Genomic DNA, 25461 nt, shown 5'->3' on the forward strand with positions numbered 1-25461 from the left:
ATTATTTAATCATATTAATTACAATATTTAATCATGTAAAATTAATTTACATATAATGACACATAACAATAATTTTACCTATTTGTATGAAGTAGGCTTTAAATGAGTGTTCTGAATAGGATCAAATTAATTTTATCCATGTTTTGTATCAATCTTTAATATTTACAAAGAATGAAATGTTAGGATAGTGAAACTGAATTACCAAATACACTGTTTTTGAATTGTATACAATTTCTTAATGAGAAAAATATGTACTATCACTTAAATAATAGATTTTGTTAATATATAGTTATTTATCTAACTATTCGCATGAATTTGGAATGCATATATATATACATACATATGTTTGAAAAATTCTTTTAAATAAAAAATTATCATGAGTTTGCATACTTTTAAAGATATGGGTATAGCCAAAGATACTATTATATAATAGTATATTACAAGTTAATTACTTCACACACTTATTTTTTCTTGTCATGAATATTATAAGACAATTTTAAAAACTCATGTATTTTCTAAAAATTCATTAAAACTTAATATCATTATTAAATGAAAATTTATTCCTCTTATCACCATTTGTTCGTTGAAATTCAGCGCCATCTGGCAATGATTTAATAAACTTTCTATCCAAAGCCGAAAATCTCGCAGCCAGTTGTAAAGAGATAGGTTTGCAACATTTGGCAACTTTTCGCTGTTTACAACTGGCTGAGGCGTCAAAAAATTTCGCCCTGCGCATGCGCAGTTGCTCAGCCGGTTGTACCCACAGACACAAGTTTCTCTACGAATACCAACTGTGTCATAAGTTTTATAAAATTTTGATTAAATTCAACATATAAATTTAGGTCTCAATATCATTATGTATTCTCCATTTTCCAAAACGCCTGTCTCGGCTATAAAGAAGCAGATAACTAATAAACCAAGTCCCTATTTTTCGCCGTCACTTAAAAGAGTTGCATCTCAGAGGTATTTATGAAAAACTTCAATTAAATGATTTTAGAATCAAATTGAACTATTATTCCTGACTGAGCCAAAATTAGTTCAGTTTTCACAAAACTGTTTCTTAAATTTTTGTTATTTAAATCGACAATATATGTGTTTCTCTTAGTAGAATGTGTACGTAAAACTTGTGAAACTATGATAAATTCTTGTTGATTTCTTAAAATGTATTCAATTATTCAAAATCAGAGCATTAATTGTCATGAAATACTTTATTATATACATTTTATTCACATATTACATTTCTTCAATGTTTACTGAACAGTGCCGCTATTTTATTACGAAATATTATGTTAGTAAATTTTGATGCTAAACCTGGCTTAATCCATTTTATTTGAATTTCTTCAGTTGAGACCAAAATAACTATCTCTTACTTGCCACTTTGCTATTGTTGCTATTAATTTGGGCTTTGGCAATGTTGTTTTTTTTTTTTTTGGAAACCTTCCTTTATTTTTAGGTTGTCATTGCTTTAAAAAAATTTTCTAAAACATTGCTGATGAAAATTAGTTTTGCTTTGGAGTAGAAGATATAAGTGATTATTTGCTTGGAAAAATCTTATAAAACTTGAAAATTTTAAGTTTCAAAATAAAGCAGGAGTTCTGCCTACTTTCAAGAATAAATTCTTATAATCAAAATAACTACGTACCTGTAACACGTATACAACATGTTTCCTATAAGTTGAAGGGAAAGCCATGTCATGAATCTATGCTCAATTAATAAATAAATGAGTAAAATTTAAAAAAGTTCAAGTCAGATTTTTGTTTTTGGAAATTAAATCATTTACTTCACTAAATATTATTATTTGCTAACTGAAAGTAGTTTCTCAGCCAAGAAGAAAAGAAGACGACATAATGCAGATTATTTATTGATATGAGTAGAATGAAATTAATTCATTTACTTCACTAAATATTATTATTTGCTAACTGAAAGTAGTTTCTCAGTCAAGAAGAAAAGAAGTCGACATAATGCAGATTATTTATTAATATGAGCAGAATGAATCAATAAAAATATTTTTTTTCTTCCAATGCCTGTGTTAATTCTGTGTTAACATCCGTCAATTCAGGCATTTGCAGGGCGATTTTGTTGACCTCTCTTTCAGGGGCACCATATGAGGTGGGCCAACGTCGCTCCCACAGTGAGGACAGGTAATACAAAGAAGGAAAGAGCATCCATGCCTTGCCTGCAAACCCAGAACCTTTCTGATGCAAGGACAGTTCCCTGCCCTCTACACAGGCCGGCGGACATCAATAAAATATAATGTCAGCTAAACTCAATTTTTGCAATGAAATCTTCTTCTATCATCATAACAGTCCAGTATAGGTCAGAACCATCTCAACAAGTCGTTTCCATCTGACACTGACAAAATAAAATAACAATGTCTCTAAATTCCCTTGAACATGTTAATTAGTACAGACAGCCATGTTAAAGTCTTCTCTTTTTTATGCTCTTTTAAATGCTTGTGATGAAAAAAGTAATTTTTACTTTTTATAACAGAGAATATTTTATCTTATAAATATTCTCTAATAAATGCCAAATAAGTGCCAGTGTTAATAATAAAGAATTTAGTTTAAAAATATTTTTTCTTATTTTTAACTTTATTATTGACACAAATACCAAAGTATGTGATTATCATAAAAAAAAGATTTTGGATAGGCAACTTCAATATCTTCTTAAATTTTTTCAATAAAACATGAAACTTGTTTTATATACTATAAATCTTTTATCTGAGAAATTTTAATATAGCTAAATGTATAAATGTAAAGAAAAGATTGAAATTTTTTTAATGTAAATGACCTTAAATTGCTATGGCCAAAGAAAAAAGAGAATACTTTTAAAAAATATTGATCTATGTAATAAGGATTAATTTAATTATTTGTTTAATTTACCTATGCTTAATTTTGACTGATTCAAAAAGTATTCTTAGCTTTAAAAGTATTATTAAGATCAAAAAGTATTATTCGCTTATTAGGATGAATAGTAACTTTTTTCTTTTGCATCTGTGCTTTTATTATTTACATTGTCAGTGATCTAAAGTTCTTGACGCTTTGAATCACTGAGAATTTACATACTTTCTTATGGTACAAAAGTCATGTTTCTTTGTATTGACTTATTTCACTTATATGACTTATTATTGACTTATGATTTCACTTATATGACTTATTATTGACTTATATAACTTATGATTTGGAATATTGTTATATATTAGTATTAACAGTTTTTTACTATAGCATCTACCAGCTTGAATTTTTTTTATAATTATTTTACATTTGTTGTCTATTATTGCTAGCTTTATTGTTGTTTTTAAAAAATTGTGTTATATTAACTCTAGTTTATTTCTTTATTTTTATTACAGTGGCTCTCGGAATGCTTCATTTAACATGAGCTTGTCTAATGCTCTTCTTGATGAATCAAGTATTTGCATGACACAAAATTTTGGTGCACCATTTCCTGTTCTAGTGACCGAAGCCTTATTGAATGCTGAAAGTAAGCAAATGATCTCTTCAACATTACCCGATGTTTAATATATATATATATATCCATTCTCCACTTAAAAAAATTAAAATAATAAACTTAGCTAAAAATAAGTCCATAATATGGCAAAAAAATTTGCATTTCATCCAGAGGGAAGGAAACTATTTCTTTCAGGATGCTGAAAAAATCAGAAGAAACTGGATGAATTAAAATAATTAAATAAAAACATAATCAAATGGAAGAAACGAAAAATGATGAAGATATTTAATTAACAATAAGTATTAGAAATATAGTCAGAATTTCAATAATGGAAAAAAATCCCAAAAATAAAAATGTCTTTAAAAATAATTAAAAAAAATCCTCTTAAAAATAATTTTAAAGAAAATGCCCTTTTGAAAAAATAAATGTAAATGTTAACCTTCACATCAGATTTCAATATGTAAGTCATACGATTTGCCAACAATCGGTCATATTTAGACACAGTTTCTTTTGTGTTTTACTACAAGTATAAATTACAAGTGAGTGTTGTTTATAAAATTAAAGTAATTGTCAACATAATATAAACTTAATACTAATAATTTAAATAGCTTTCTTTCAACCTAATCTTTGTAAAAGTCACTTAAAAAGGAGGAGAAGGAAGATTACCCATAACAAGACCATTAGTTATTCCAGGAAACCTTTGGTTAATAGCTAATGTAGATTGTTGTAAGCAAGTAGTAGTAAGTTGCACTGGCTTATCAATTTCAACTAGTCTTTAGTGAAATTCTTGCTTTTTTATTTCAAGACATGTATACAAAATCAGCATTGATTGAATTGAAATACAATTATATTACATTAATCTCCTTCAAAATAATCTTCTGCTCACTTCTCTCAACAGTTTTTTTTACCACCAGAAACAATGCAGATTCCCCTTTTGAAATAGTACACAGTTAATTTAGTGCATTCAGCAAGCACTCACCACTAATAAAGGGCTATTAAAGAAGTGCTTGAACCAATTTTTCATCTGTATGGTACACCATCGCTTTGTCCTTCATGTTCTTTTACCACTTACTGGCATGTGGTAGTGATTTAGAGGTCATGAAAAAATTTAGCTATTTTAGTTCCCACGTCTAGTTTTTTTTAAATTATATTCTTAACATGACACACCCACCAGTAATAATATAATCAAGAAAAGAGTTCTTTGTCAGATACTGGTTATTTTATCATGATCATGTAAAGTTTTTGAAAATTATTTTGCATTTTTTTAATGTTTGTAGTGCTTAAAATTTTTTTTGAGTGCTTAAAAGGTGCTTATTTTTGTTGAAAGATTTGGCTATGCACCCTGTGTTCTTTTCCTACTTACTGACGTGTAGCAGTGATTGAGAGGTCATGAAAAAAATTTAGCAAGTTTTGTTTGAGTTAAGGAGGAAATAACTTGGGCAATTATAGTTTGAGTTAAAGGAAAGACATTTCTCTTTCGTATTTAGCTAAATTATAATACCACTAGTTGCAAACTCTGCGCATAAATTTTTATTTTCCCAATACGTATTATAGTCAGATACTTTTTAGGGATACTGTTGTTTTCAGATACTGTTGCACCAGTTTCAATCGCAGAGGTGCCAAAGAGATTTTAAATTTGAACATTTAAAAAAAAAAAAAAAAAAAAAGCATGTAGATGTTTGCCTGGGATTTGTTACGAGTTATACTTTTTAAGTCGGTCCCTTTCAGTGATATTTTTTCATTTTATTGTGGGCCGCTGCCCGGATGTTGCCAAGACTTGCCGATTATTCTGCCACAGATCACAATGAGGAAATATCCCCACTTAATGCATGTATTAACAGCAAAATTTATGCATGTTACGATCATGAAGATATTGTGAAGTTTTGTGTATTTAGTTGCAATCAAATATTTTTTTTCTGAAACAGAACTTAGACAAACAATTCTATGTTCATAATCATTCTTGCCTTTTAGAAAAGAAATTTCTTTATTCTTTAAAATATATCAATTTTAAGTGTTTCTATTATTTTATCAATTTACCAACTATTAAATATTGCTCTTTGTTATCTTTGTTCATTATTTTTTTAGGAAACTCTGATATATCAGTTAAATTAGAGACATTTGGATATGCTAGCTTGGTGTGTGGACGCCAGTTGTTAATATGGCGTTACAAGCAGGAAACCAATCAAGATGTTGTGAGTTTATTTTTAAATTACAACCAAAAAATACTGTTCAGAATTTCAATTTATTTGAAAGCAAATAGGTTATGTATTAAAATAAAAAAAGCAATACACTTGCGCTTTGTTTTGTGAACTTACTGGTTAATGGGATCAGTCGTTTATTGTCACCAAACTTCCAAGAAAAGTATCATTTCTTTATAATAAGATTGAAATTTTTTTCTTATCAAACTTGGCATTACCAAATGTTTTAATCAGTGTTGAGATTTCGTTCGGAAGATCCCTATTTCTTCTAGAACACTTAAAGATACTGAAAGAAATTGAAGTAATTAAAATTGATCGTTACAATTGTTTAATAATAACTAATAAGTAGTTCAAATTTAAAACAAATACAATTTAATGGGGTATTGTTTTAAGAAAATTTACACCAATTTTTGTGTTTTTAAAAAACTACTTCAGATTTTCTATTTTAGTTTTGTACAGAATTTTAAAATCTATATGTCATATCATAATAATTTATTTTCAGTTTTGATTTATGTTTTGAAAATGTTATCCTCGTTTTCCTAGATAAATTATGTGCTCATAAATTTTCAACGATATAACTATCCAAAAAATACCCCTAAAAATATGTAGTGTACAATATTAATTCAAAAGTTATTACTTTGTTTAACAAAAAAATTTTAAATTGGTTAAATTTTTATTGCACATTTTTGTAAGGCCAATACTATCAATATTTTTTTCTTCTTTTTTTTAAAAAAAAAAAAAAAAAGAAAACTCTGATTTATTGAACAATAAAATTATAACCAATTTTCATCCATAAATTTATAATGTTTGTGAATCTTAAGCTAAATACTTTAAAGCTATCAAAATACGATTATTATTAACTATACGATTTATTATTAACTATAATAATACTAGAACTATAACAATTTATTATTAACTATAATAATACTAGAACTGTTATAAATAATTGAAAAACCAGCAAGTTTTATTTCTTAAAATAAATACTTTAGAACTGAAAATGCACTTTAAAATGTTTTTGATTATATTATTATTTGATTATATTTTGATTTTGATTTAAATGAATTTTCCATGATTTGCAACTCAAATATTGTAAAAGCTTTTAAAATGTTTATCATTTGAAAAATTTCATAAAATTAATTATTAACTTGAAAGTGATAATTCAGTATTTTGCAAACAAAAATTTACAGTTAAAATTTTTTAAATTTATTTTATAAAGTAAACCTGCAATAAAAATATTGATTGATAAATACTTTTATGAATGCATTATGATGTGTAGCATAATTCAATAATACAATACAATTTGATTATGATGCTTTAAGAGTTCTTTTTATAATTATAAAAGAAAGTTCTACCCTACTTCTTTATATAAAATTTTAAAGACAAGAAACTAGAATTGTTTTAATTTCTTAATAATTAATATATTTTTTCTAATGTTAGCTTTTTTATTCATTTAAAAATCATTTGTTAAAGGACTCTATTTAAACTAGAACTGTTTAAAATTATTACTTAATACTTGACATTTCTTTATTAAAAAGAATTTCTTTCACCTGTGTTGGTAAAAATTTATTTTAAGTTTTTTTATCTGTTTTTGTGGAGAAAACCTACCCTCCCTTGTTTTAATTAACATTTAATCTAACTGAACACTAAAAAAGTTATATTTGAATACTAAATCTTTCACTGTAACTGACTAATTTGAAATGATATTTTACCTCTATCTTAGGTTCACTGTAAAGAACTCACTTTACCTCCGAGTGATTTAGCCCATAAAGCAGATCTTGTTCATCTTTTTTTAACTGAAGACTCGCACCTCCCGTCTGCCCTTGCCGTCTCTCCTGAGGGTCACGTTCGATACTGGCCTAACATAAATCATGAAGGTTCATCCGTAGATGCTTCAGCAGATCTACAGGGACAAGAATGCTACTGTTTGACATCAGTTTATGTAAGATTATTTAATATTTATTTCGCTTACATGGTTTATATTCTGACTAACATTAGCTGCACCAACAAACTAGATTTGGATTAAATTATCTGAACTTAAGAAGTCCATTTTTTTTAATATCTGAATATTTAATGACAATTTCAAGTGGAAGAAAATTTTTGCTTCTAATTTAATAAAAGGAAAATTTTTATTCTGTATTCTTCCAAAATACTGAATACTTAATCTAATCACTGTGTTTGTTTCAAGCAGAATAATTTCTTAAGAAGTAAATTTTATTATTATTATTTATTTATTTATCTTTTTTTTGTAGTACCATAACCACAGAAATATATAAAAACGCATTTTCTATTTAAAAAAAAAAAAAAAATTAAGACACATTTTTTTTTTTTTTTTTTTTTTTTTTAAATTTTGATATTTAGTGGTATGTGTTAGATGGTTTAAAACAAATTCTTTTACAATTTACGTTACGATTTTTATCTGATTGCATTCATATTTCTATAATTTTTTCTATTATTATTTTTATAGCCCCTGGGGTGTATATTGGCCACCACTACTAGTTCTCTTGTGTTGATTACTCCTACTACAGGCGAAGGACAGGTATTTCAGTTACATTTATAAGTTCACTGGGTAAAAAAAAAAGTTACTCCTAAAGAAAATGTGAAAAACACCATTTTTTTTTCAATAATAGTTATTGTTTTTCTTATGAGTTATTATTTTCTTTGATCCATTTCTTAACCAGAACTTTCATAATGAAATGGTTTAATTTATATTGAGAAAAGCTGTGATTCAGATCAATATCAAAATTTAAAACATGTATCACCCCTGGCTTAACCAGAAGTGACGTACCTGTAAAACCTTGTAAACTCAGTTCCTAACTGCTAGTCAGAGGTGGAGTTACACAGTATCAAATGATGCTTTCAATAATTTCTCTTGGAGTGAATAATTTTGTGAAATCAAACTCTCAGCAAATGGATTTATCCAGAAGCAACAAGTCTGCAAAACCTTATCAACTCACTCCCTAACTGGCGATCAGAGGTAAAGTTACATAGTATCAAATTATGCTTTAATAATTTCTTTTGGAGTAACAAATTTATTATCTTGACTGTAAGAATACTGCTGATGGAATATCGTTCGTTAATGGAACAGTGAACTTTTACAAAATAACAAATGATAGAATAAATAATTTAGTTGTGTGGAGAGAGGATTATCGACAATGTCAACCTTCATCAATGAAAAGGTATCCCGGCATAGAGTCGAGTGAGTATGCCTCATATACTAATGAATTTGATCTGAATAATTGTAATGGTAGACATGCTACAAGACTCCCCCACCGGAATTTTTACAGGGATAGAATTTGATGAATGACACCAGTAGATGCTGTATTTGTGAAAGATCGTGAGAGCTGTATTAAATTTGCAGAGTTTTGAGCATTTGGCATGAGAGCTGTATTAAGTTCACAGTTGTGTGTGGTCTCTCTTGTGTTACTATTAGCTGTCAAGTGTGTGCAGAACTTTGTTGTGTTTAATAGAGACTGAATAGCAACTGCATGAGGAGGACAATGACACAGCAAGTCAACTGTGTTCACTGTAAACCATCCATCAAAGTGGGCGCTGCTTACAATGTAGGCTGGTTCAAATCGCATCTCTGTGGGGAATTGAGTTTGACAATGCCAAATTTCATCTATCAAATGGTACCCCAAGATAGAATTGAGTTAACACGTCTTATATACTAATGAATTTGAGTTGAATAATTGTTGTGATAGGAATGCTACAGTTGTGTTGATCTAATTATGTATAAATATCTGTTAATATTTCCCAAGATGGCTGTAGAATGTATTTTGTATATTCATTTAATATTTCAGCCAAATGTTATCTGCCGTACGCTTACATTACCATTAGGAGTTTTGGCAGGCATTGGTCGAAAAGTGTCCTCCTTTATCTTTGGTGTTGTTCCCACTCAAACTTCGGAAACAGTAAGTAATTTTTCCCCTTCTGCTATTTTTGTGAACATAAATAATTTTTCAAACATGTATTTTTGTATATCTGTAATACTACTGTCTTAATTTCATAAATATCACATATAAATTTAGAGGCTAAATAGGATTTAATTTTCTCTGCAATATTTATCAGAAATTAGTTATTTTATCATGAATATGTGAAGTATTTGAAAATGTTTTTGAATTTTATTGATTTTATGTTCATAAATTAAAAACTTTAAGTGATAAAAAAAAATTTTATTACTGCACAGATCCTAATTATGTTTTTTTTTTATTATTATTATTGGAAAGTTTTTGTTTTTGTTTTTTTGTTGGAAAGAGATTAGAAGTATTTTTTGAGCACTTAAAAAGTACTTAAAAGGTGCTTGGCTACACACCCTGTTGTTTGCATAACCATTATTCCCTAAAATCATACTGGTTAAATCATAAATTTTAACTGCTGACATGTATTTTTAAAATAAATTGCTAAACTTATTTTTTCTAAATATTTCATTGAGGTAAAAAAGTTATTTATTTTTTAATTATTCAAAATCACTAGCTTTAAATTTTGCCCTAGATTTTATTTTCACTGTGTAATATTACATAATGCGATTTCTACTATCGGGCAAAGTAAACTTACTGTAAAATATAGTAAAACTGCTTAATTTGGTTGTCACACACTCTAAAGAATAACTTACCTATAAAGATTGAAACATTTCATAGACTAAGGTCTTTTTAATACATGATTACAATAAGGTCGAACGAAACATGATGATGATAAGGTCATGCAAATTATCCAAGGAGGAAATATATAGAAACTGAAACAACCTTATCTATGGGGAGGGAAGAGAATGTTTAGACTTGTCTGTTTTCGTCCGGGCTAATAAACTTACTAGTATTTTCACTCTGTGAAATTTTAAAAAAAAACTGATTTTATTTATTTTTTAACCCTGACTGTTCATAAATGTTTAACTCATATCTTTATTACTGTTTACTTTTCCAACAGAAACAGCTAAATCGAGTTCTTTCTGTGAAAGAAAATGATGATGAGTACACTGTTTATGTTCTGAGTACCAACACTCTTCAAAAATGGAGTATCATTATAAAGGACAAAAAAGAAAACACAGACCAAGTATTTCTATCATTACTTTCACTCCTTAAAATTATGCTCTCCGATCATTAGCTTTTAAAATTTTTATTGTGATTTACTTATATTCCTTCTCCTTAGCTCATATTTGAAATGGATCTTGATCGAGAATTGAAGCAGTGCTATGCAGAAACCTTATATGTAAGACACATTTATTTTCATTTATAGCTGTTGCTTGTGTAAACTGTAAGCTTATGACCAGCTAGTTGGATATTGCAGAATAATTAGCTTTTAAAATCTATGATAGTATTAATTCATATTTTTATCAAGTTAATGTCATTGTATGTCAAGTAAACAGTTAAGTTTTAAAAACATCAGATTTTTTTTTTTTTATGAATTATTATGTAAGAGAAATTGACAAATAAACCAAAAACAAAAGTTATACTTATTTATTGAAACACTGAAATTAACTTATCAATTACTGGTGAAACTTTGGCACAGTTATGTCTCCTGGTTTTAAAACATCACAGCATGCCAACATTATTTTTTTATCCTTTCTACTATTGTACTAATTGTTCAGTTCATAATTTTGATAAATTTTTTCAGTGTTTTATCTTTTAGATTTTGTTTATAGTTTTTTTTTTTTTATAATTTTGTTTATTGTTAGATTGGCTTTAAAACCTAATATATTTCAAATATAATATATAAAAAATAGTTTTTCATACAAGCCAAGAAAACCTGAAACAAACAAAGTTATAAGCTGGGCAAAAATTTAAAGTTAATAGTTAAAATAACTATACAGTTACAATTTGTTTAAATATGCATGATTTTCAGATCTTAATTTTAAAAAGAGTACCAGACTGAAATATCCAGCAGGTGAGCAGTCATGAAGGTCTTAAGTGTGAAAAAAAAAATTTAAATATGCAAAAGAGGATAATATTACTAAAATAAATTTTTAACTTTTTTCTGCCATTTTTTTATATGTAAATAAAATTGAATTACCACAAGTATCTCTTTATAGAAAGAAGACCTTAACTTAATAAGAGGCTTAAAAACTTGGTGTTTGGACATGCAACTTTACTCGTAAGTTTTGATTATTTCTTTTCATGTGCAAAAGATATGCTTGTATTCATAATAAAATTAATTTCTATATGATTAGTCAGGTCGTTTTAATCACAAGTTTGGTATTGAAATACAGGTTATTATTAAAAACTTACTGAAATACAGATTGTAAAAACAGATGTATAAGTTTTGTATTCTGAACATTTTGGTTGTCACGCACATAAAAAAAAATTACATTTCAACCTGCTATCTTCTCCACAAAGCAAAACCAATTTTTTTCATGTGATTATGTAGGAAAAATAAGTGTGGGTGATTCTCCAAAAATGTAACAATATCATGTCGGAACAAAATATCACAAGATTGGATGGAGATAGGAAGTTATTTTTTATACCTTTAAAACATAATTTTTTCCATGCATTTAAGTAAGATAATTCAATAATAATCTCCTGAAAAAATATTGCGCCTGAAAGTCACTCTTTTGACTTCTCCAAAATTTTCTCTTAGACATATTTAATTTATTTAAAAAATTTTGCACCACGTTTCAATAAGTAAAGTTGTTATAATTAATTATTTATATTTGTAGGTGTAAAACAATATTTTTTGATTCCGATTAGTTATTTAACTCACTAAGGTGTGTCATTTGAAAGTTTGTCTCAATATTTTTTCACAACATTCTTCTAGCCGTGCAAATAAGTGCTTTGAAGATCTGATGTTCTTATCATAGATTTGAAGTTCTAAACTGAAGTGTGTAATATTTTCTGCTGTCATTCTCTTATACAACAGTTTTATTAAACATAAAAACTTTTTAAAAAAAATAATAATTCATATTATAATGTGTAATAAGGTGATGATTCTATTAGAAGAACTTCCTTAAGGCTAAATCTGCCTTTAGAATTTAATAGCAGGATGATTAATAAAAATGTCTCACTTCTGACATTTTTTGAGCAAAAAGATTGACTTAACAGAGAGTATTGTTATAGTGAGTTTTCTTTATTTTTCTTGTATTAAGTGCCTTATAAATGGTAAGTCAGAATAGTTTTAGATTTTTTAAAGTCTTTTTAATTTTTGAGAATTTGTGGTTTGAAAACGCCAAGTTTGTGGAGAATCACCCGTATAAGAAAAAAAACAAACCTCTGAAATTAATGTGTTCTTGAAATAACCAGAGGGTTGAAAAAGGTATGCCATTTTCTGTGGATTCAAAAAATTCTGGTCTTTTAGTCCATCAAAAAATTTGATTAACAATTTTAAAGTAGCGAAAAATTTGATGCGTTAATCTAGAGGTCTACCTGCAAATTGTACAACAATGATTGAAGTATATATTTTACTCAGTTAGTTGATTCCAAAATTATAGGACTCTTATGTAATGTTAAGAAAAAGTTAATATTCATGTAGTGAAATTTTATAAGAGTGAACTGGTATATTTACGAAAAAATATTCTTTAATTAAGTTTATGCTTTATTTAATAAAATAATACCCTTTAATACTGAGTTTTATTTTTAATTAATGTTGCTTGATTTGTAATTTAGAAAACATTTTTTTTTTTATGTTACCATTTAGAGTTAGTCTTTTTTTTTTCATAACTGTTGCATGTCTTATTAATGTCCTCAATGTGAAAAATGTTTTGAATTTTATTTCAGGTCTGGTGTCATGGTGTTAACTGCTGCTCACAGATCATTGGGTTTTTCTTCCACAAGCATTCATTATGCTTTTGGTACGCCTTAAATTTTCATGTTTTTATTGAAAATGTGTTTTGTATTTTTTACCCCATTGCTTAGAGATTTTCACGCTTTTCCTGATTTTTTTTTCGTTAATTATTTTGTTTATTAATCTACTACTTCTTAGTATGTTTTTATTGAAGGTTTACCCAGCTTGTTTTTCATTAATTATTATTGTTTTGAGTCAACTAATATTTTAGCCTGATTTTATTAATGATGTTGATTAACAAACTTAATTTATTTTTCAAGTAATTATTTGTGACAACTAATTACTTTATTTCTATTGATAGTTAGCAATCTTGTCTTAATTTGTTTTACCATTTATTATTATTTTTTTTAGTCATTTTTGTACTGCATAGCCTGCGTTTGATGATGATTATTAGCAAACCTGCCATAATTTATTTTCTGTTAATATATTTTTTTCTTTAAACTAATAATTACTTAGTCTTTTTTTTTTTTTTTTTTTGATTTATTTATATTTCAAATTTAGTGACATTAACTATACAGCATTTTGCTTGTTTTTTAATGGGAATATTTACTTTTAATACATCATTGACCAATTGCAAGTTAACTCTATTTTTCATTGATAAGTTACCTTGTCATTTCACTTGCATTATCTCTTTCAATTTATGGAACTCGGGGTGTTATAGAATATTACAATATGACGCTCTTTAAATATATATTTTTTATTTTATAACTATTGATGAACAGCTGACCAAATTTTTGGGTTTACTGTTACTGATGTTCAACTCCGTTGCCTTGTAATTTTGAACTCAAACCAGAAGACAAGGAAACTCCTGAATCAAGTATTGGGATAAATGGGCCATTATGTGTGGGACTTTTTGATGGAACTAACCCACATTTCTGTTACACAAAGAAGAAAACCTCTCATGGTTAGCCTAACGGCAAAGAAACTCTAACCCATAATCCATCTACCACTGAATACATTTCACATCAGCACTGTGGTCAGTGCACGATAGATGCAGATTCGTATGGACCAGCCATCTCTGAGGTTCTAACCCAGTTTACTGCATTAGAAGGAGATCGCTCTGTCCCCTGAGCCATCACGGCTGAAATGTTTATTGTTTACATAAAATAGTCCCATGAAAAACAATCAGTTAAAGTTCTACTGTATTTTTAAAAATCCATTTCTTTTAACAAAATCCTTGGCACTATTTTTATATCTTGATGCATTTTCTATTTCCTATGATGCTCTGAGTTATCAAAGTTTCAATGTATATGGACTACAATCCACTGTATGTGGATCATGCAATGGATCAATTTCTTATGTATTGATTGCTTATGCTTTAATTTCTATTTTAAAAAAATGAACATTCCTTTTTAGGTGTTTTGGATACTTCGACTGATACACCTCCTCAAAGTTTTGGTTCTTTCCTTGTTACTAAATATGTGCAGCCATATCAAGTACGTTAAATGATTTTTTTAAACTTTTATAGTAGTTCTATGTAGTTAGTATTGTTTAATAAGTAAAAGATGGATTTTACACAGGCTCTAATTAAAATTCTCACATGGCAAAAATTTTCCAAACATTTAATAATCTGGAAATTAAGCATGCTGAAATCAGGGTTGTTTAAACTCACCTAAAATAACAGGTAAAATGCAGGGAAATTTGAGTTTTTCTCTACAAACTGGAAAAATACAGGGAAACTTATTTCTTATTTACCTTTTTTAAAAAAGGGTGACACACTCAAAGCACAATTTATGGGATATTTAAAGATATTTCAGCTACACTAAACTATTTCATTTGCTAAGGCATTATTTGTTTTAAGTATGTTCAGTGGCAATCCTGAGAATAGAATTGTACTATTCCTTCTATTCAGCATATTGTCAAACTTTTAATTAAAAATTGATATTTGTTTATTTTATGCATGTGTCTTTTTTATAATTTCTGAAATAAGATTTCAATAGTTTTAAGTAATAAATTTATTTATTTTCACTAAGAGTTACCAACTACGTGCATATAATTCTTCTTCAAACTTGCAATTTTCCTCTTTCTATCATTTTCTTTTTTATTTAATTTTCATTTTCTGAATTTTTATTATATTTCCTGAACATATTAAAACCTAAACATGTCGTTGAAAATTTTCTTTACAACATATTTTAGAAATGCATTTTTTACAACATAGTTTAGTGTATAAAAATAGATAAAATCAAAATTTTAAGTTTGTGGATTGATATCTGGCAATTTAAATTTTTCAAAGTGATTTATTAAAAGATCATTCTACGATTAATGTTTGTAAATGTTATATATGTTTGAGTTTTATAGCATGAAAAGGGTTATAACATGAAAAGGTTTATTACATGAAGAGGTTTATAACGGCCATTGAGGTTATTTTAGTTATATCTTTTAGATTTTTGTGTTCATTTTTGTTTTCTAAGTAATTTAATGTTGGTAACATTCCATTATTCCTAGATAAAATGAAAAAATTTTAAATTTTTTTTTGCTTTTTTAAGCTTGCTACACTTTTGTTATTAACTCTAAAAAAATGTTTATTTAAAGTATAGTTTTTTTCTTCCTCATTGTAATTTAAACCGTTTATTCAAAATAGTGTAAAACTATTGGAGGACTTTAATTTATAAAAATTTTGGTCTGTTACTTCTTTTGAAAGAATATGCATTTTATTAATTTCTTACTCAGTAATTTCTGAGTAATATATATTAACAGCAGAAATGCATACATAAACTTTCAAAAAATTTCATGTTTTTTTTTATTTAAAAGAAAGAAAGAAATTTTCAAAATGTTTAAAATCGTTTTTCATACTTTGGAGAATATGTATGAAAAAGGCATAATTATTAAATTTAAAGATATATTATAATTTTGTTTTGTTTCAAGCATATTAATTATTTGATGCTTTAAACAATAAAATGTAAGTCTTACATTTATGATAATATCTAAATCCTAGTAAGTTAATTAATTTGAAATGTTTAGGAGGTGATGGAAGAGCAATTGTTAAATTACAAGTTCATCTTACCGACATCTGACAGTCTAACTGCCTATGTGTTCAATGCTGAAAAAGTTTTGTCTGTCGAAAGTAAGTCAAAAAAAATTTCATTTTTGTTCTTCAATTTCATAGCTGTATCTAGTTTATGTCTGTGTACATATATGTATACATAGGTAACCTGTAGCACTATCTTCATAAATCCAAAATCTGCAACCCCAAAAGAGTCAGACAGAGATTATTGTCAGATTAATCAAACATTCGTGTATCAAAATTTGAAAATATAATGTCCTGAAATTTGTATTTATATAAAAATTTATGTTTAAATTTAAGATTAATTTATGCAATGGTACAGAAAAAATGGAATACATCCCTTTTTTTTAGGTCTCTGTAAACAAGTTGCAGAAAAAAAAATTCTTTAATTTTTGCTCTTTACCATATTTTTTCAATTCAGGATTTTTAATTTGTTCGATGAATACATCAATTTTAAATATTTTTTTATTACATTAAAGTCATCTTTTTTTCTCTCTCAACCTGTTGCATCTAATAAACCTTTATTATTTGGAATTGTTTTAATAAATGCAATGATTTGTCTATTAATTCCAGTATTTTTGTTCAAAATATTTATATTTGTTCACCAATTTATTTTTGTTCGAATATTTACTTTGTTATTTTTGTTCACCACATTGACTAAAAGTATTGAAAAGTTGTTCTTTTTTTTCACATTTCAAAGAAAAATTTAGATATATTTTAGATATAAAACCAATTTTTGTTCTGTTGCAAACATAAAAGTTGCTTTAAAATCTTATTTCTCTTCTTATCTTTAATTATAGATTTCAGCTTGTGGTGATAATTTTCTTTCCTTATTTAATTAGTTGGTGCAAGTGAGAGTGAAATTAATGAAACCGATCTTTCAGTTGGTGGAAACGGAATTTTGGGATCTGGTATGTATTTTGGATTTGGTAATTTCTGTGTATCAATATTAACCCATAATTTGTGCATTTTATAAAATAATTATTCTTATTTTGATGTTTATACCCATTCCATAATTAATCGATTCTGTGAAACGTTTCTCTAAGTGTACTATACTATCTCTCATTATATAAATTTAGAGTTTCTTTATATTTTATAAATTAGTGTGCTTAAGGTATTTTTAAAATATGTTTTTTATTAAAACTGTGAAACAAATAGTTTTTATCTGTCAAGGCAGTTTTTGTAATGTCAAAACCGTTACTTGCAAGAAAATATAGATTTACACAGAAACAGCAGGCAGCTTAAATATTACAATCATAACTGTTTTGTTAGATACACCCATCTAAAGCTGTTAATAACTTAAAATGTTTCATTACTTGTATTGTTGTGAAACGTGTTAAGTTGATCCCTTTTATGAGTGAGTTACATTTGTATGAAGCGGAAAATCCCGTATCCGATATTTTTGAGACTTCGTCAAGTTCGGATAATAGGTCTTTAAGAAAACATAAAAATATCTTCTTTCAATAAAAAATAACAATAGAAGATGATTAGCGTAAATTTCAATCAATGACTAATAAATGCACGTGGAAGCGCTATTTTTGCAGCTTTTGTTACAAGTTTCCACGTGTTTTTTAAAATCTCCATATTTTAATAAGGGGCCGTTCAAAAAGTACGTACACAAAAATGGAGAAATTTCAAACCCCTCCCCCCCCCTTCGTACATTACCGTACATAAGGTCTTACTCCCCCCCCCTTAGAGTACGTACATTTTATTAGTCTACCCCCCTTTTTCATAAAAATTAAAATAATTATGTTTTAAATAAAATTAAATATTTACTTAAGGAATGTGTAGGATAAAGTAAAATTTAAATTTGGTGTATGTTTATAAAGTACGTACTTTGTATAACACCTCCCCCCTCCCCATCGTACAAAACCGTACATAATAGCAAATCCCCTCCCCCCCTCCCCATCGTACAAAACCGTACATAATAGCAAATCCCCTCCCCCCCTTCGGGATGTACGTACTTTTTGAACGGACCCTAAGCCATTATAACATACCACAAATTCTAAATCACGCATTTCTGTTAATACTAATTCAATTCTCAATCCACTAGATTAGCGACTATTCCACAATCAATCCGCTTGGTTTTGCCAGTCGTTTTTTCTGTACTTTTTAAAAATGGATTTTTACTTAGTTTTTAAAATTTCAATGTTTTATTATATTACAGTCGAACTCGTTTATAACGAGCACAAAGGGACCGTAACATGGACTCGTTAAATCCGAGTGCTCGTAATAAACTGGTCCTTAAGAGAGGCGTGCAACCAGAAGAGGGGGGGGGGCTTGGGAGGTCAAATGATTGAGTTTACTTAAAATTTAATTAATACTTACTTACTTTAATTACATTAATTAATTTAATTAAATACTTTTCTTAATTTAATGACAACTAACCCCCTTCCCTCGCATTTCTTTATCATTTTGAAAAAAAGATAAGACTAGAAAGATGAGAAAGAAGATTGCAAGACAGAAAAATATTGCTTGCTAAAACCGGGTCTTGCTCGTTAAAAGAGACTTCTGTTCCATAGACTTAACATTGATCCAACCAAAAATTCTCATTTCCCTCGGTAAATCCGAGCTCGTTATAAACGAGTTCGACTGTATTTCGTTTGGCAAACTTTGAATCTTGTATTTTGCGTTTAATTATTGATGATTTACCTGCAGTCTGGCATGGATTTACGATTTGTCAGTTATTACTACCGATTTTCATAGTTGTTTAATGCTACATTATCGTACACGGGGAATTTCAAATCTCGAATTTTTTTTCTGATTACTTTTTTATACATTTTTTCTTGTGCTGTTGCAAATTGTTGGATTTTGTTTTGATGATCTCCATTTTTTTTCATATTGTAGCGGAAATCGTATTAAAATCAAAAAAAAATTCGGAAGTCTAGGAAAAAATTATGCAGTAGTGCGCGAATTAGTGGAGAAATCTGATCCCTGCATACTTTTTTAAAAATCACAAGGATAAAAACGATTTTTTTTTTCTTTGAAAAGGAAAAAGAGCTTTGTTTATTTTGATTGTTAAAAAGTGTCCAGAAAATAGACCGTTCTATTAAATGGACGTCCGGATATGGGACTTTATTGTATTTACTCCTACAGAGATGATTGTGCCCCAAAAAAAAATCCGGATTTTTCGCAAACCATGAATCGGAAGTTTCCGAAATCCAAAGTCTAAAAGTTTCAAGAAATCATCGATCACATTTATGTATAAAAATTCTTGTATATATTAGAATATTAATAGCTCTAATATTTTAAAATATTAGCGCTAGAATTTATACTTGGCATCTCTTTTATTTGCTAATATTTTTTCCGGCAGAATAATAAATGTGATTACAGATAAAAGTGAACTTGAAAATAATTATTCATTTCAACACTGATGCACATAATTTATTTAGAATTTCAAGTTTTGAAAATATGAATGATTTAAATTTATGAAGACATTAATTTTTTGAAATGCGTCATTAATGATTTTACTCAAGGCATTTTCAGGTTTTTTGGTAATCATGTAATCATTTTCAGGTAATCATGTGCCAAATAATCTAAAATATTTGTGAGTCCTTTACATCCTTAGATTGACTTTTATAATCAAGTAATAAATGGAGGTAAAATATTTATGAGTCATTTACATCTTTAGATGGACTCTTATAATCAAGCATCAAATGAGTTAATATTTGACAGTTATATCCTAAGATTGAGTTTTATAATTGAGTACCAAATGAGCAGAAATATTTGACCTGCTTTCTTATGAGATGACCATCAACTACAATTGATCACAAAGTGATCAACTCCCTCAAATTTCACTGTATTATGTAGATAAAATAAAGAAATTAAGACTATAAAAAATTATGTAATTTTTTTTTTTTTTAATAAAAAATCCAATTTAAGCCGTAACTAAGCTAATTCTGCATTTGTTTCTTTTAAACCGATGTAAAATTTAGCTTCATAAATATTTGGAATTTATTCCTCTCTTCAAAGTTTATATTTTTCCTCTAACAATTCATGTCTTTACCATAACTTAAATATTAGCACTAAAGCAGAATAAATATTTAGTTATTCGAAACACAAGAAGATTAAAAAAAAAAAAAAAACATTTCCCCTCATAACAAAAAAAAAATTTAGAATTTATTACAATTTTGGAATACTTGTATGAACTTGTTGCAATTTTGGAATACTTGTATGAACTGATTGCAATTTTGGAGTACTTGTATAAACTGATTGCAATTTTGGAATACTTGTATAAACTGATTGCAATTTTGGAATACTTGTATAAACTGATTGCATTGAACATTAAAATCTAAATTTCTGACTTTCTAGGAACATGTGATGGCTTGCCTCTGTTTTTTGCTAAAGATTTGGGAATCATTTGCTTTCAACCTAATCAAAAAGCTTTCAGTGATTCAAGGTGTGTGAAACATATCATTCTCTTAACAGTGTTATAGGATAATTAAGAGTTCTAGCACATAAAATGATGAACATTATTAAAATTAAGTATTTTGAGCATCGATGTTTATTAAAATTCTAATTAATTAACTATCAAAATTTGATGTTTTTTAAATTATATATTTATGTATGAATTTTCTAACTTCTATTATAGAATGTAGAACTGCATCAATTTCAACGTTTTTAGACTCAGGAGAGTTATTTTAAAAAATTTATGTATAAAAAAATTTTGTTTTAAAAAAAAAAAGAACGCACTTTAAAGTGTCAGATTAAAGAGTGGGGATTTTGTATTAATCTTTAATATTTGCTATTCTTAACAAAAGTATTTTTTAAATGGTTGCCTAAATTTAATGCTATGTAAACAGAAAATATAAATATTTATATAGACATAAAATTTCTCTGAGGAAACTATCGTAAGTTGTGGCAAACCATGATTATTTCTTGTTCTCATAAAAAAAAATCCTCTTGTATGTTCACATTTTTTTTTTTAATACTTAGGGTTATTGTATGTTTCTAATTTTTCATTTATATAAAATTCATTATTTATACATGTAAATACAAAGTTTTGGATTTTTGACAGGCTTATGCAGTCTATGAAAGATGTAAGCATCCGTCAGTCAGATGTAAGTATTGAACCTAAATTTCCAACATTTAAAAGGCCTTTCACCTTCCGACTGAACTCAATTGTCGATAGTTGGAGGCAGGGATAGAAAATTATAAATATAATTACATTCCTTTTATTTAATTTTACAAATAAGCTTGTGGTGCACAATTACTCTATTCAGCTGTATCTTTTGATGCATGTAAAATGCAAGGCCATTACTCAATCAGAATTTGAGATAGAAAGTGTGCTGTAGTTTAGATTCTCTATTAAATTAATTTTTCTGACTATTAAATTTTTCTGATAAAATTATTCTACTACAGTTCTCCAATCAGCAAATTTTGAGAGGTGGTTAAATAGTTAACAGTTGTCTGATTTCAGATTTTTGACAATTATAATTGTTTTTGTGTAATTAATATTCAAATAATTTTTAAGCATTATTGAATTTAGTTTTTATCAGTTTAATTTGTAACAACATTAAACTTTAAAAAAATTTAAAACCCACTGATGTGCAGTTTTAAATTACCGACCCAAAGCTACAAATCACGTAAATTTATTGATTTAAAAATTTGTGGAAAAATCCATTGAAGTTCTAAAAATTATCAAGAACTATTTTTTCTAATCTAATAAAAGCAACCCCTTTATTTTCCTCAAGTTTCAAAAGATATTGTGTTGTTGAATAATACTATATCATCAAAAAAAGAAGAAAAGTATCAAGATAACGCAATTTAAAAATTTAACCTAAATTCATGATTTTGAGGGTAGAAGCTTCTGAAGACAAATATAAGAATGACCACCACTTTATTGTTGTTTTACTTTGAATATATGGACTGATTGTAAAGACACGGTTCTCAGTAGGACACCGAAGTCAAGCATAAGTGGCTGCTGTCAGTAAGCGGGTGGGTGACCACTCTGATCAGCCTGCGTAGGGACTGAGGGTGCGCGATATTGATCCTCGTTAAACTCTTCTACCGTAAAGTGCTCAACTTCATGCTTAAGTCGTCAGGCTAGCAAAGCAGGGGAGCCATCCCCTCTGCAGAAGATCAAAATTGCAATGGCATGTCTTCGGACCATCCTCAGGGATGTTTCTCAGACCCTCGCCAATAGCCTATTGTGCAGCTCTGTTGCAGCGTAACTAAAGTATCTACCTTCCTAATTTGAATGTAGTAAAAAAAATAAGATGGAAATTGTTTGTCTTTTAAAACAACTTTGTTTGTATTTGCATAATTTTTTCTTTTTTATTGAAGTTAAACATATAAACAATAAAAAGTTGAAAAAAGTTATTAACACGCAACTTCAGTTTCTGTAAAAGTTGTTGTTTCAATCGCTTCTTTGAGATATTTAAAGAAGATTACTGTTATGTTACACAATTCTTCCTTCACCCACTCTCAGTCTACTCAAATTTTCAACCTGCATTCTTCTCCACTTGGTGAAAAACCCCGAATTGCACGTGGCATAATTGCATAATTTGCCAACTCTACTGGATTTACTAGTAGACTGTAAGATTTTTCCTGATTTAATTAAAATTCGTCTGGTTTTTGTACATTTTAAGAAATTCCCTAAAATTGAATAATTTTCCTAAAAAAATTCCTATTGAAGTAGAATTTTTGTACTGATAATTGCTGCTTGAATATTTAAATAAAGTATTACTAATGCATAATAAAACAAGCCTCATTTATAGCAATCAGTTCAAAACATTTTTTTGTTATAAAATGTTCAACTTATTTTTATTCAGAACTCTTTTTTTTAAATAATTAAAAAAATCTTTTAACTATCTTTGATGAATTAAATGATGCCTTTTAATATTTGAGATTATGAGTATACATAATGCATAACTTTTCAAGTATGTTTAATGTCAATCGAAACTGGAGAATATTGCAATTATTCTATTTTGATGACTATGAAAATCCCTTAAATTCCCTGTGTGTAAAATATTTAGTACATTATGCAACAGTTATCATGAAATTTATATTATTTCGTAAAATCTACTGGATTTTTCCCATCAATGTTGGCAGCTATGTAATTATATTTTTGCAATGATTTTTTTTTTCAAGAAATGTTAGCTTGCTTTTTGATTGTTAGTAACTGTTTCTGATTTTTTTATTTTAGCCTAGCGAAGCACCCGAAAGCCTTTCAGCTCAATTGAGAACAGCCATTGGTTCTTATTGTAATGGTGACATGGTAAATATTATAGATCGTGAATTTGAATTTATTTGTGTTTCATCTTTTAAAAGAAACATCATTTTGAATTTATTTATATACCGTAATTTTGAGGAGAAACGCTGCCCTGGTATGTTCGCTGCGCTTTCAAAAATCAGCTACAAAAGGGCTTTTCATTCGATATGCTGCACCATCAGACAGGCTGCATAGAATTTTACTATACTAGCGCAGGTATTAATTACAGACTTAACGCGTGCTCTAAATACGCATAAATACATAATTTAAATAAAAACCAATCGAAGGATATTGAATATACAAAAAAATAGGAAAAATCCGAGTATATAAAATAGATTTTATTAATATAATTGTTATAAATGAAACAATCTTACTTTTAAATCAGCAATCCAAAATCTTGTTTTAGTAATAAACGATAAATCTAAACAAATTTTGTTCCAAAAAAAACTAAAGAATAATTTATTTAGATATCACTATATAAATATATATATTTTGCATTTAAAATCCTTCAAAATTGGAACTCTCCATATGAGAGCAAAATAGGTTTATTAGTTCATTGTTTATTTCGGGTTCATCCCCATCACTCACACTTTCAGCATCACTTCCGCTTTTTTTAAGCCATTTATCAGTTTCTTTTTCTCTTTTAATTGCTGACAGCTTAAATGCAGCTGTATGACTTTCCCTTTTAATGGGAGGCATTTAATAATTTAAATAAAGCAAAAGAAATATTAATGAAAGAAAAATATTAATTAAACAAAAACGCAACAGAAGATCGGAATTGAAGATTAAACGATAAAAAATATAAGCTGATTAGAATTCCTTAAGCATTTTGATTTCAAATAAAGAGAACAGAAAAAAAATTGAAATTAAAAGAATTTTAAGTTTTTTTCTCTATAGAGTACACAAGAAGTTGGACAATTTTGCATTTTAGTACTGAATATCTTTGTAGATATGAACTGTTTTTTCTGTTATAATTTCTCTTTATCACTTTTTTTTAATGTGTTTCTCTGAACTATTTTTTTTTTCATGATTTCTGTAGATATGAACTTTTTATAATACAGTAGGGAACCGGAAACGATCGGGGTCATCACTATTCCGGATAACTGATTTTTCCAGTTTTCTGAATCGCTACAAAAAGCCGTTTTTTTATTGTTAAACCCAACTAAAAAGAAATAATTTTCGGAAATAATCTTAAAAAGAAGAAAAAACGATGAAGTACTATGAAAACTAATGATTATTTCCAAAATGATGGTAAGATAAATATCTTTCAAAATAGAAAGAAAAATCCTAAAATCTTATGAGGAAAAAAACTTTTTTTTCAAAAAATGGCGGGAAAATTTATTGAATTTCGTTCCGGTTTTTTGGTTTTCCGGTTTTCTGATTTCCGGATAATGGGTTCTGTACTGTAGTTCTAATAGAACAATATTTAACGAATAATATTGACTTCAGATGTTGGTTTATATAAAATTTCCTTAATACATTTTGTGAAGGGAACTGTTTGGACAAAACGCTGTGAAATGGCTCTATATTTAAAATTTAAATGTAAACAAATTATTAAATTGCAAAGCAGAAATAAATTTAAAAATATATTGATGTATAATTAATTGTCCGGAATTATTTTCTTTTGCTTAGTAAAAATCTATTAAACAATGCTTGTTCAAGGGTTTTTAGATCACTCTGCATTTGCCTTTTGGCACACTTTGAGTAAAAAAAACTTAAAATAGCAAATTAAATATTATAGAATGTTGACACTTTTCTTGAGGGTTAAGTAACCATCCTACTTTTTGTGAGAAAAGGAAAAAAACAAACTGATCGGAAAATTTTAACCTGGA

General features: G+C 27.7%; 1 protein-coding gene across 1 annotated transcript in view; it reads left to right on the top strand.

The window, feature by feature from the left end:
• Nucleotides 1-756: 756 nt before the first annotated feature.
• Nup133 (nuclear pore complex protein Nup133) overlaps nucleotides 757-25461 on the top strand; it is a 49717-nt gene continuing 25012 nt past the window's right edge. Inside the window, exons 1-16 of the mRNA XM_087150981.1 lie at nucleotides 757-963; nucleotides 3350-3480; nucleotides 5533-5639; nucleotides 7366-7584; nucleotides 8110-8181; nucleotides 9446-9556; nucleotides 10566-10691; nucleotides 10788-10847; nucleotides 11668-11729; nucleotides 13346-13419; nucleotides 14769-14848; nucleotides 16374-16476; nucleotides 17259-17327; nucleotides 20728-20815; nucleotides 21434-21476; nucleotides 23564-23635. Coding sequence (XP_087007107.1) covers nucleotides 857-963; nucleotides 3350-3480; nucleotides 5533-5639; nucleotides 7366-7584; nucleotides 8110-8181; nucleotides 9446-9556; nucleotides 10566-10691; nucleotides 10788-10847; nucleotides 11668-11729; nucleotides 13346-13419; nucleotides 14769-14848; nucleotides 16374-16476; nucleotides 17259-17327; nucleotides 20728-20815; nucleotides 21434-21476; nucleotides 23564-23635 — 1524 coding nt within the window. The 5' untranslated portion in view covers nucleotides 757-856. The remainder of the gene's footprint in view (nucleotides 964-3349; nucleotides 3481-5532; nucleotides 5640-7365; nucleotides 7585-8109; nucleotides 8182-9445; nucleotides 9557-10565; nucleotides 10692-10787; nucleotides 10848-11667; nucleotides 11730-13345; nucleotides 13420-14768; nucleotides 14849-16373; nucleotides 16477-17258; nucleotides 17328-20727; nucleotides 20816-21433; nucleotides 21477-23563; nucleotides 23636-25461) is intronic.

This window comes from Parasteatoda tepidariorum, chromosome 9 (assembly GCF_982258835.1).
Source record: "Parasteatoda tepidariorum strain Cologne lab strain chromosome 9, Ptep-v5.0, whole genome shotgun sequence".
In the NCBI taxonomy this organism is placed as follows: Eukaryota; Metazoa; Arthropoda; class Arachnida; order Araneae; family Theridiidae; genus Parasteatoda; species Parasteatoda tepidariorum.